Below are 13124 nucleotides of genomic sequence, written 5' to 3'. Positions count from 1 at the left end.
GATAAGCGCAAGTAAGTACCATTTCGATTAGCCGTCGTACCTACAATGACTGTGCACTGTGTAAACTATGAGTGATGTATACGCGCGAGAGATCACTTCCGGCGCTTGCGTAAACTACACCAGAGCGCATACACACCTCACGCACCAGATGCCTGCGCGTGCTCAAAGCAGTTGGAAATAGTGGTGTATTAGAGGTAAAAAATTATATAAATACTGTTCGGTTTCTTGCACAAACCGATCGTTTCATGTCTTAGGACATCAATGTGTCGTCACGAGCCGCAGGGTTTAATTTGGATTTGTCTGTGCATGTTTACTCTCATCGATTGTGTTACCATTGCCATGCATTATACGACTGATAGACTGCAACAGTTGGTTTCATTCATTAATTGTCATTAATTGTGATAATATTTTCTATATAATGTATTAAAAAAGTAATTTGGTGAAAAATATAACTTGGTGAAAACTTAGTGAATAATATAAAGTCTAGTCTCTTTCAAGAGTGCAAAGGTCATATATGCAGCTAAATGGAAAGAAGATGAGGTGTTTGGTCTTAAAGGGATAGTTCACCTAAAAATGAAAATTTGATGTTTTTCTGCTTACCCCCAGGGCATCCAAGATGTAGGTATTAATCTTACAAGTGTTTTTTTTTCACTAAATGTTTTTTAAACATATCAGCTGTTGTTGACAAAAGTATAAGGGGACACAACTGTAAACAACAAAGAGTATTGAAATAGTACACTTACAAGTATACTACTGGGACACTGATATTTGTATACTTACTACATAAAGTATACTTAAAAATATACTTGAACTTTACTTAAGTATACTTACTAAAATAAACTTGAAGTATACTACTTTTTGGTAAGGGTATACTGCCACTGCCTTCATAACCTGTCCAAAACAAACAGTAAACAGCTCTGAGGAAATATTTAACATCCAAAGTATTTGTATTCTGTATCTTTATGAATAAAATCATTTATTTTATGCAGAGTATCAGGCTTTTCCATCACGCGATAAGACCGACGTTAGGTGATTCACACCACACGCCTGTATGTTGCTCTGCATGAAGTTGAACGATATACAGCACAGTAACGATTTTATGTATAAAATAAAATGTACACAAACCTGTATTTTACCAAAGAAATGCATCAATTCGATGGCGCTTAGAACTGCTCTCTCCAGAAGAGAAGGCAAAATCCCTGCGATAAAAACCCCTGGGTTACGTCTGACCCAGGATCTGAGTAATACAAAAACTACCCAAACATTGGGTTGTTATGTCTGACCCAGGAGCTGGCTAACACAAAAACTACCCAAACACTAAAAAAATAACCCAAAAGGCTCAACCCAGCATTTGGGTTAAAAAAAAGTGTATATAAAGTATTGCGTTTTGAGGGATTTAAGAGGTAATGAATGAGTGATAATGTAATAGTTTGAATGAAATAATGTATTTCAACACAGATTAATTTCAAAGTGAAAATGTTGCTGTTTTTAAAATATATTTAAAAAAAAATGGTTTTGTCCTATATCTCAAGAATCAGTTGAAAAATTGTGTAGCTTATCCTTGATAATCAGTTGAACGGGGAACTTGGATCTTGGGCTACTCAGAGGACGACAAAAACATATTTTGAATCATAATGACATATAATAATTCACGAATGAAAATCATCTCAGCGTGATGGGGTGATTTGGGGTAGCTGAGTCTGGTTTGGTTTGATGGAGGGTGAATGAGAGGGTGTGTTTAACAAGTTCTTGGTACAAATGAATGAGTGATGGTGGAGGTGAAAGTTGTGTGAAATGGTGTGGAAACATCAAATTGAAAGAGCACATTCTTGGTGAAAGATGGTTGCAATACTCCAGAACGGATAAAACGGTGTTTAATGGCTGCATGTGGTGAAGGCTCTCTGGAACCGTGTGGAGAGCTGCAGACAGGGTTGAATGGAGGCTTCACAGTAGATGACTGTGGAAATGGTGCGTTCTGGTGCAGGCGAGAGAGTGAAATGATTCTTTTCTTAAATTGTGTGGCATGGTGAAAGTTTGATGTACTTAATTTGACTCTGTTGTGTCTAATGCCTTTTTCCCTCCCTTTCTGTCTCACATTAGGAAATGGCTATGGAAACCACCGTAACTCTCCAGGACTTCTGGTGTCCTCCGGAGGCATGAACAAGAGCATGCAGGCCAAGTCCCCTCCACCGGTGAACCTGGGGATGAACAGCCGTAAACCTGACCTACGGGTGCTCATCCCACCCGGGGTCAAGAACAACATGCCCTCTATTGTAAGTTCATCACTGTGTGTTGTATTGAATTTTACCAAGAGCCCTGATGGTACCACATCCATAAAACCATGCTCCTCAGTTCCTTCATAATCCTCTGTGGTTCTCCTCTCCTTTCTTCTCATTTCCTCTCCAGTAGTTTCATAAGCTGAAAAGCACAGGTTAGAATCCATCATAATTAGTCTCCTCAGCTTTGATCTTGTTTAGTAAAGCGCTCACCTGTTGGTTCACGTAGTGTCATAGGCGGCCATCAGCTTCACTCACAGCCAATGACACTAATTCTGGATTTATCACCCTCCCTTTACTGCCATCAGTCTGAGGATATTGACCTTCTATTGGTAAGTGACACTGTCACTCAAACCTGTTACATAGGCTTATAGACCCGAAGGCCATTTTTCATCCTCATACGCATAAAAAACTGCTAGTTGTTCAGCTTATTGTTCTTATGCCAATAATGCCCACGTTGACCTGTAAACATGCTTAAATGCAATTTCCTAAGTTGTATTAGTGAATAAGGAACATTTTCGCAATCAAGCTCCAGAGTGACATCTAGTGGCAACATGAGTCTCGTTTTCAGGTCTCATTGACCTCGCTATCTCCACCTCTGCTTTTCACTGCTTTTCTTAATCTCTGTCACATCGTTCAGTCATCATGCCAGCACGACAGACCCCTCTGTTGCTGGTTCTGTTGCCTTGGAGACCTTGAGTTTCTATAGCGACCAAGTGCCCTGTGAGGGATTGTAAATCATAGGTTGAGAGGGTTCAGTGGTGCTTCATGTCAAGTGATTATTTCTTCACTCATTATTTTGGTGGGGTGGTGGTGCTCATTCAGTTGTTTGATGAAGATACGGGTATGTTGACGTGACAAGTCATCTGTATGTGTTCCTCTGCTCTCTTCCTCTTCTTATAGAATCAGAGAATAAACAACTCTCAGTCTGCGCAGTCACTGGCTACCCCCGTGGTTTCTGTAGCGACGCCCACTCTACCAGGACAGGGAATGGGCGGCTACCCATCAGCCATTTCCACCTCATATGGTACTGGTATGTAGAACTTGACCTCTCAAAAAACTATATTCACAGACACTGACAATGAATATACGTTGTACTATATACACATTTCACATCTTAAGTAGAATATTTCAAATGCTTTCCTATAGAGGAATACATTGTTATGCAAGAATTTCGAAGGATTGTACAGATATATGTGCAGGTTCCTTGGTTAAGTTATGGGTGAGTGGGTATTTCAGGAAAAAAACAACTGAAGGATGGAGTGGCATCGCAGAGACGAAGGACTTTAAATCAAGAGCCATGTTACTTCAGTCTGATGACGTTTTAATCTAAGACTTGCAGTTGTTGTTCAGTATTAAAAGAAGAAAAAGAGAAAAAAAATGGTATGATACACTTGCTTATATTTTCATATCAAAAAGGAATACAATGCAAAGCATTTTTGTGGCTTTTTGTAGTTTATAAGAGCCAGAATGTGTTTTGATAGCTTTGCTTATATGAGAAATGATAGTAAAAGGACGAGAAACCTTGGGCTTTTCAACCATAAGCCATGAAATCTGAGACAGTGAACCCTTGATTTGCTCAATGTTTATTTTTCTCTCTCTCTGTCTTTCTCTCTCTCTTTGTAGAAGTTTTGTTTTTAAACGTGTATTTCCAAGTATATTGAATAATAATATTAAGAATCTTTTTTTAAAAATATGTGAAATTAACATGCTTGTGTATAGCTTTCTAATATATGAATATATATGATAAAAATTTATGTTCATAACTTTTTCCCCATTGCGGGGATGTGCAGTTGCACACGTTAATTGTTTTATTGTTTTTTTGTTCTTTTTTTCCTCCTCCGGACTGAGTCTTTCAGGGGCAAATACATTCAGAATGATGCTTTCAAATTTAAGTCACACTCATAAATATGCCCCCTTTTTTAATAAACACAAGATATCCACTTTGGTCTGGAATATTCACAACCTTTTAAAGTTCCCAGTGTCACATTAATCGACATTGCACTGAAGATTTTATAAGACAGCACAGTCATAGATACCTCATGACTGCTTGTGTAAGCTTGTGTCATCATTTAGTGGATTGTGACTAGTTTTGTTCAGTTGATATACATATCTATCATTGTGCATTCTGTGATTTTGACAGAACATATGTTAGTCAGTTTTTTCTACCAAAGACAAAAAAATGGTTATGTTTGCCGTTTGAGACCATTGTGTTTTTTCACAAGTTGTTCATGCTAGTGGCTGGTACCTCTGACTCACCTTCCCAGTGCCTCAGATTACCTTTCAATGAGTTGGTCTTGTTGATAATTGGGAACATTCTCCTATAACTAACAAGTGTACAGTATTGTGAAAGATGCCATTGTTTGTTATATAGATTTCAGCTGTCCATGTATGACTTTCCGGTTATTTTTCTTTCTTACTTTTTCTTTTTTCTTGTTTTTAGATTGACCTTTTTTTTGGTTGACCTTTTCATTTCTCTCTCTCTCTCGCTCTCTCGAGTGTTGTTTCCATTAAGCATATAAATAACAAAATAAAAATAAAAAAAAAAAGCTGAAAAATTCTGTAGTAACAAATGTAGCTTGTATAAACCTACAGTGGGTAAGGTTGAAAGAATTTTTTTTTCTAACCAGGAGAAAGAGGCTTTCAGCGGCACAAGCTGGACTTTGTCGCCACTTGAAGACAAGATGTAATTAAATTAAACCACATCTCTGTATCTCAAGGGACTTGATTCAGCTGTATGTAGTACAAATTAATGTATGGAATAAAAATTGTTTCTCCTGCTGGGACTAAAAAAGGTATTTGTATTTTGCAGAGAATTCAGTAAAGTTTTACTGGCTTTCTTAGTTACACAAATGTCATGGTGTGATTTATATTGTGTTTTGTCCTTCAACTCGACTGCAACATATCTGTGTGAACATGTATTTATTCAGTATCTCTAAACCAAACATGTTTCCACTCAAAATGATTAATCGCAGAATTTATCAGAATTGTTATTATTATTATCATTATTATAGGCTACAGATTTGTTCAAGCTGTGGTCATTACGTGTCTTAAAATTCAGGTATACACATAAGACTTTACCACTCATGCTGTGTAGTGTCGCACCATAGAAGCTGTGGTAGTCAACAAACACTTAATTTGACTGAATAAAATATTCATCATATATTCACACATTCATACAACCTCTCAGAACAGAACAGGTTTATTTTTTGGAATGGTATGCAAAAATTACTCCTGCAACTTAAAAGAGACAATTGAATTATCTGTCCCAAGAGAGCACACGGATATCTGTGACGAGCAGTTTGTTCAGCCAATCAGAAGGCTTTCAGGCGCTTTCTTTCGCGTGCACAGCAGCCAGTGAAACCGGAAGCTGAGCTTGGAGAATTTTCATGAGTTTAGAGAGTGTAAAATGTTCAAGATTTTTCACCTGTCAACAACGGCCTACACAGCCAAACCGCCTAAAAGACAATAAAATAAAGAAACCAAATCAGGAAGAAAACAGCTGCACATTGGTAAAGCTTTTCTGTGTTTTGAAGGAGGTAAGAGCTTCAAAACGGTTATAAACAAATTCTGAGATTTCTTGGCTTCTGCTTTAATAGTGTTTGGTCCCCAAGGTTTAACCAAAGTGGCAGGATTGTGGAAGGATGCACATGTTTAATTTGACGGTACTTCTGATGAACATGCAACTGCTAACATCGCGCACACAACACCGGGAATATTCTTCCGATAACAACATCCCCTGTTCAGAATTCTTCATTCTTCATCGTTTTCTCCCCTGTAAATATGTTTAGCTCCCGAACGTTAATGAAATATTTGTTCTAACATATTTATTGATATAATTGGTATTAACAGTGGTAATATTAAGAGGCATTTAGTAGTAGGCTATGCGTTATAGCCTAAACCAAGGGTCTTCTTCAACCGGGGGTCTGCAGCGGCACTCCCTGTTGAAAAAAACAGCATATGCTGGTTAGGTATGTTTTGACGCTGGGATGCTGGTTTATGCTGGTCCTTTGCCGGTTTATGCTGGTCCTTTTGCTGGTTTATGCTGGTCATGTGCTGGCAAAGGACCAGCATAAAGCAAAAGAACCAGCATAGACCAGCAAAGGACTAGCTTAAATCAGCAAAGGACCAGCTTAAACCAGCAAAGGACTAGCTTAAATTAGCAAAGGACCAGCTTAAATCAGCAAAGGACCAGCTTAAACCAGCAAAGGACCAGCTTAAATCAGCAAAGGACCAGCTTAAACCAGCAAATGACCAGTTTAAACCAGCAAATGACCAGCTTAAACCAGCAAAGGTCCAGTTTAAACCAGCAAAGGACCAGCTTAAACCAGCAAAGGACCAGTTTAAACCAGCAAAGGACCATCTTAAACCAGCAAAGGACCAGTTTAAACCAGCAAAGGACCAGCTTAAACCAGCAAAGGACCAGCTTAAACCAGCAAAGGACCAACTTAAACCAGCAAAGGACCAGTTTAAACCAGCAAAGGACCAGCTTAAACCAGCAAAGGACCAGTTTAAACCAGCAAAGGACCATCTTAAACCAGCAAAGGACCAGCTTAAACCAGCAAAGGACCAGCTTAAACCAGCAAAGGACCAGCTTAAACCAGCAAAGGACCAGTTTAAACCAGCAAAGGACCAGCTTAAACCAGCAAAGGACCAGCTTAAACCAGCATCCCAGCGTCAAAACATACCTAACCAGCATATGCTGTTTTTTTTTTCAACAGGGCTGCACTGCAGGGAGTCCGCCAATTAATGTTTGATTAAACATTAATCAAACAAAATTAAAACATGGTTAAAAAAATAAAAACATCACAATGTCCGTTTTAAATAAGCAACGAAAGCATGGAAGAGCACCTTCAGTTGATACTGTAATGAAATAATATTATTGGCGAAACAGATTTAGCAAACGCTCCATAGTGTTTCTGAGTTTGAGAGATGCAGCCAATCAGAGATGTTCGTTGATCTCTTGAACTCAATGGCTACTCAGAAGTGTGTACACCGCAGCCGAAGTTTTGTTCAGTGTTGAGTTATGCTCGCTCCAGCGAATCATTAACAAAGAACGACAAGATGTAAGTAAGCAATTCATTATGCAGTGTAGACAACCTCGTTGGTTTTAAAGCAACTTGTGAGATCGCGAAATGAGATGAGTGACAGTTTTTTAGTGATTGTAAAGTAAATGCAGACTAATAGATTACTAGATAAATATTCCTATTACTATTTTTTTTAAATCATTTTTATTTTTTAAATCTGCAACTTTAAATCCCTCACTAATTTCAGATACTCAGTGATTCTTAATTGTCCATCTCACAATACAATTAAAATGTTACGTTTTAGTAAACATGAAGCTAAAGTTCAAGTAGCCTAAATGTTTATTTGTCCATCTGACAGTAAAATTCAAATGTGATTTGTTTTTGTTTTTTTAAATAAACTTGTAGCTGAAGTTCAGGTAAATGTAAATGCTTATCTGACTAGTAAAATGTAAATATATGACTCTGCAAATCCATAGAAATAATAGGCCTATACAACAGCAGCAAACAACTAATGAATTGTTTGTTTTTTTTTATCTCAACAAAAAAAAAATCCGTGCAATAAACTTTAAGGCTTACAACTGCATCATCTTGATCAGGCATTTATCATTTGTAACCCGCGTATTGGCCAGCAGTGGCTGCGACACTGTTTATTTATTTATTTTTTAAAGCATTTTTTTCAAAAGAAAATTAACTTTTGAAATGTCTCTTTGTTTACCAACATATTGCCTGGCTTTATTAAGGGCTCTGGCTTATGTAAAGCGGAAAGAATGGACGACTTTTCCCTCGTATGTGTACAGTCAGCTGCACAGTAGGCTACTCGATATAGCCTAATTTACAAGAGCGACAATAGTTAGTCATCACTGATAATTGAGGGTGACAAAAATATAACAGGCTCTAACAAAGAAATCTACCATAAAACCAATATTTGGATAGCTACATGTTGTGAAAACTCTTCCTATTATCGTGCGTGTACTGGATCTTATTATCCCCCAAATAGAAATGTTGTGTATAGCCTAACGTGTCTACAAAAAAGAAATTGACTCAAGGCTCTTATATAATTTAATGTAAGCAAGTATTCATCCATCTATCAATAGCCTAAGTGTTTACAGTTTGAAATCGTTTTAGGCTATCGATCAGTTTGCTTTTGAGAGATCCGTCGTAGATTTAATGGAAGCTTTGAGCGAGAAAATCTAATACATAATCAAATCTAATTCAAATGATATAATATTTTGAATTTGTGAATGGTATGTTCACGTGGAATTATGAAATCGTTACATTTGTTTCTGCACGAGTTCGCGATAGAGCGTTACACCACTAGATGTCACCACGTGTTACAGAAATGCATTACGGTGACTCACATTTCATTTCCAACTTCGAAAGAACTTGTAGAGAATGAATGGCTGAGGCAATATTTAGAAATGGCTTGAAATATCATTTAGAATATAGTTTGTTATTTCATTGCCTTACACCTTTAGAGGAATTGGCCACGAGGTTATGTGTTCTACACGGAAAATAAAAATATAGCCCAACGGTTAAATAAGGGGAAGGGGAAAAAATCGTTAATATTATGAAATATGTGTAAATACCCACCGTTTCATCTTAATCCTCTGTTAATCGTAGCCTATGTGTGCACTGCATTATTCGGCAGAGCTAAACAATGGAAAGAAAACATGAATGTCTTTGTATTGAATTAGCCTATACCAGGAAATCAGCCTCTCTCTCTCTCTCTCTCTCTCTAACATCCGTTTAACTCACTTAAACAACAAGTGTCTTCATATATGTATAGCCTATTATAGCCTATATATCTATAGCGATAATATGTATTGTGAAAAGAACCACGAGAGAGAAAAAGGAGAGGAGAAAGTGAAATAAGCCGTATACGGCTCGATTAGACGCTAGACATTTGAGAGTTTCTTGTTCTCATCATTTACACGCGTAATTAAAGAGGCTGGATTACATATTATTTGATGCCATACGTGACCATTAAGTTTGTTACATTTTTCCTTTGACTGTATGTTTATCTACGTCGATAAGAATAATTATATTAACTTTATATTTTCAATCTAATAACAGCTAGTCTTGTATATTTACAGGGACACGGGGGAAACAAACATTCTGTTCAAGATACGCAAAAACATTTATTTTTTCATGTTTCATCTAAAGTAGTGTGGGCTAGCGGTTAAAACGTGTGAAAGAGTCAGTGTATACAAAAATCCCGCAAATGCCATTTTCTCTCAGTGAAACGTCTATTTTTATGAGCCTCGAAAACAGTCTATTAAGACACTTTTGGATTAGGCTTCAAGGGTGTCATCGGGAATAGCCTGAAATCTCTTTTCATTCTCCGCGAAGTCATATGCACGCTATGTTAACTTTATACTTACTATATCAGACTACGAAGACACCTCAATGACAAAAAACAAAACAAAATAATGTTTAGAATTTAATGCAAAATAACGTATCATGAAAATAAATTAAGATTTGAAGATAACTAACAGAATGCATTCTCCAATTAAACATAACTAGTTTTATATTATACAAGGTTTATGTTATCATTCAGGACTTTATGGCGAGTCATTGTCTCCCATTATATTTATAGGAGCTGTGGGAAAGTTTGAAATCCTTTTCTCTATAGGTTTTTAATATGCATAAGTATGGTAATCGCGGTCCTGCTGTGTTGCAAACAGGCGCAGCAGATCATGTGCTACACAACTTCGGACCGTACGAAGTCGCCGAGATGAGGACATGCAGAGTCCAAGTAAGTCCTGGTTCTCTCATTGACGTCTGTTCGCATAAAGAGATAAAGCAGGGCTGTCTGAAGTTTGTTAAAGGCGGAAAGCATGCGAGCATAGGACAGCACGTGTGTTGACCCATTGGGAGTAAATCTTTACGTGTGCCCGTCTGACCACTTCTATTGGGTGCCAGATCAGTTGAGCAAAGGTTCACAAGATGAAGATCAGACGCTTTACGATTAGGAACTATGAAGAAGAAATGCCTAAGATTGCGCAAAAAGTTCTGGAAAAGAGTCATGACTCGAAAGTGAATGCAGTTATATTAATAGGAAGTGGATATTAGGCCTAATGATGACTTTAGCGGTAAGTTTTGACGACGATGATGTTTGAGTGAATGGCAAGTTCAAAGCAATAGATCTCGTTTGTCAATTAATTGTCTAATATTTGCCTCATGATTTCAGCTTTTCTTTTTTTTAGACTACTAGCAGACTAATTGCCCATGTGGGTTACGGCAGCTAAAGAGAACTAAAGACATGATGCTCATTTTTGAATTATTTTTGAATATTCATAAAAACTGTTCTCTAATAATAATGGGTTATTACTGTTAAGTGCATAGAAATTTTGCATAGACGACTTCAGATTTTATGCAACTGTTTCCTTTGTCTAGTAGCTAACTACAGTTGTAGTATCTTTTAACCGACTGTTTCTGAAGGAGAGATGCTCCAAATTAGTGATATGCTAATATAACACAATGCTCTTTGTGCCTTTTTGTTTGAGCCGCTCAGATGTCTTTGTTCGCTTATAATGCTTTTGAATATTTACAGTGGTATTTTATAATATGTATAGCTGTTGTAGGTTCCTAAATAAAGAATAAGAGAGAAAAAAGGCGTTACGTATTGTTTAACCTACTTTAAATAGATGAAATTATACAATAGCAATGCTGTAACCTATAGGCTACAATATAAAATCAGCATCGCGAAGAGCCTAATCATTCTGCCAAATGCGAATGAAATAGAATGGAATCAAAACAACGCAGCCACCGTGAATGCAAAGGAAATTCAAATATACCTTTTACATATTTATCAGTATTAAAGTGCACTTTTCTATTTGGTGCTGCAGACAAATAGGTTATGGGAAACTTCTCAACCCCTCCTCTCTCTCCCCCCCTCTCACTGGCTCTCGCTTATACGGTAGCTGTCGTTCTCGTGCGCTTGGACTGTGCTCTTGTGAGAATCAGAGCCGCTGAGGCACGCGTAATGAACTGAGTATTAGCGGCAATTTTAAACCGAAAGCTCTCCGTGCACGCCGGCTTCTTACCTACAGCAGGAGTTGCATCTGGCCACGTCGACTTCGGCATAATTAAAAAAAAAAAAAAAAACTTTGCTCAAGTGAGTACATCTGGAAACACTTCTATTTTTTTATTTTTTGTGGCCATTAAAGATAACACAGTGCTATTAGTTGCATTACAGACTTTGACGAAAGAAATTTCACATGATGCAAAATTGTACATATGAGTTGTTTTATTTTTTTAGATATTACAACGTCATAGATGTTAACATACTTTGAACTGACAAAGACATCGTTTTGATTGATAGGTTTGTTATCCACTTACTGCACTCAATTACAGTTCTCACGGCACAGAAAGTATATAGGCATGAGTATGTAATCGATTTAAAAATAAGATTCTGATATCAGTGGTCAGAATATGAGGGCATCAACATATGCTAGCAATGGAAACCACCTTACTCTGTCTAGAGAGCAGCTGCTATACATACCTTTGCGTGCTGACTGTCAATGCCAGAGGAACGATCGCAAGAATCTAGTCAGAATCTCACTGATTTCCATGTATTCAGACGCACTGAAATTTCAAACCCTCGTGAGCGAGGGTGATTGGCATTGCCTCTCAAATATTTCCATCAAGTATGCTCGTCGTTGAAAATACGTCGTGCGAACAGCAAAAAGGATCGCCGCTTCAACCTGCACGAGGGATGCAAACGCACTCTGGAGATTTCTAATGCCATCATCATCATTATCATCATCGTCACCACCTTGCACTCCCGTGGTCCGAGACCTTTGACCTTCTCTGGCTGGTCCATATTTTGGTACTGGAAGCCCGTCCCCCCCGCTTACCCCTTCCGCCCCCCGCACCCCACTCCTCGAGATGTGGCCCTGTTCCCTCTCTCAGACCGCTGGCAGCAGCAACACAATCCTCCTCTCGTCTCTCTCATAGCAGCTCTCAGGGATCTGTGGCATTGCCGATCTCCTCCGTGCACGGACAGCCTGCCACCCCTCGGCCAAAAATAAGAGAGATCTCTCCATTCAGTGCCGAAACAAACGCGATGTTATTTCCGTGTGCACTTTTTTTCTCTGGAATCGGATTTTTCCTTTGTATGATCTCGCTGCTGGTTCCGTGGGATATCTATCGCTGCTGCCACGATTTAATAGATCCAAAGGAGCCTTTTGTGAGATTGGGAGGTAATTTGCAATGCAAATGATGGCCTGTGCGAGGATGACTGCTTCTTATTCGACAGACTCCCTTACTCCAGCTCTCATATTGTTTTAACATTAACTGCTCCGATGTCAAATGGATTATAGCTTCCGTTTTGATTCTCATTACCCTGTGAAGAAACTGTTCTTTATTTTTGCCGCGAGCATACCTACTTTTAAGAACTACAAATGACAATTGTTAAGTCCCGTGCCTATTTGTATTTTTTTGTATTTATTGTTTTGCAACTTCTTCACTTGGATTTATTCTTGCACAAGACACGGAGGTATCCGGGGATTACTGTTGTGGAATTGGAAGCGAGTTGTTATCTTTGGTTATCTAGCTGTATGAGTATGTTGCACTTCATAAAGCTAGATAACCGAAAGTAAAAACTGCCTCCTGGCTCATCGAAAACTCTGGATGCCTAATTTCACGAAGATATATTAAAATCAATTGTATTATAGGCTATTTTATGCCAATACATTTGGAGAGCTGCTATAGCTACACACAATGTCAGACAATAATTTGGGTTTTATTATTATTATATTTATTTATTTATTTTAGGTTTCATTTGGTGTTTTGCTGCTTTGAAAAGTAGCCTATGCAT

The 13124-nt window shown here is 38.0% G+C and overlaps 1 protein-coding gene and 1 long non-coding RNA gene across 3 annotated transcripts in view; both read left to right on the top strand.

Moving 5' to 3' along the window:
- LOC107553916 (myocyte-specific enhancer factor 2C-like) overlaps positions 1-4724 on the top strand; it is a 73723-nt gene extending 68999 nt beyond the window's left edge. Inside the window, exons 6-9 of the mRNA XM_016236263.1 lie at positions 2101-2273; positions 2585-2608; positions 3180-3309; positions 4720-4724. Coding sequence (XP_016091749.1) covers positions 2101-2273; positions 2585-2608; positions 3180-3309; positions 4720-4724 — 332 coding nt within the window. The remainder of the gene's footprint in view (positions 1-2100; positions 2274-2584; positions 2609-3179; positions 3310-4719) is intronic.
- A 2294-nt stretch (positions 4725-7018) lies between these two features.
- Positions 7019-13124, top strand: part of LOC107553927 (uncharacterized) — a 33839-nt gene continuing 27733 nt past the window's right edge. For both annotated transcript variants that reach the window (XR_001605010.1, XR_001605011.1), the window contains exons 1-2: positions 7019-7342; positions 9988-10058. This is a non-coding gene — a long non-coding RNA (uncharacterized lncRNA). The remainder of the gene's footprint in view (positions 7343-9987; positions 10059-13124) is intronic.

Source organism: Sinocyclocheilus grahami, unplaced genomic scaffold (genome assembly GCF_001515645.1).
Source record: "Sinocyclocheilus grahami isolate Dianchi unplaced genomic scaffold, SAMN03320097.WGS_v1.1 scaffold486.1, whole genome shotgun sequence".
Lineage (NCBI taxonomy): Eukaryota > Metazoa > Chordata > Actinopteri > Cypriniformes > Cyprinidae > Sinocyclocheilus > Sinocyclocheilus grahami.
The sequence above is the reverse complement of the archived record's forward strand: the minus strand, read 5'-3'. Positions and strand labels throughout refer to the sequence as shown.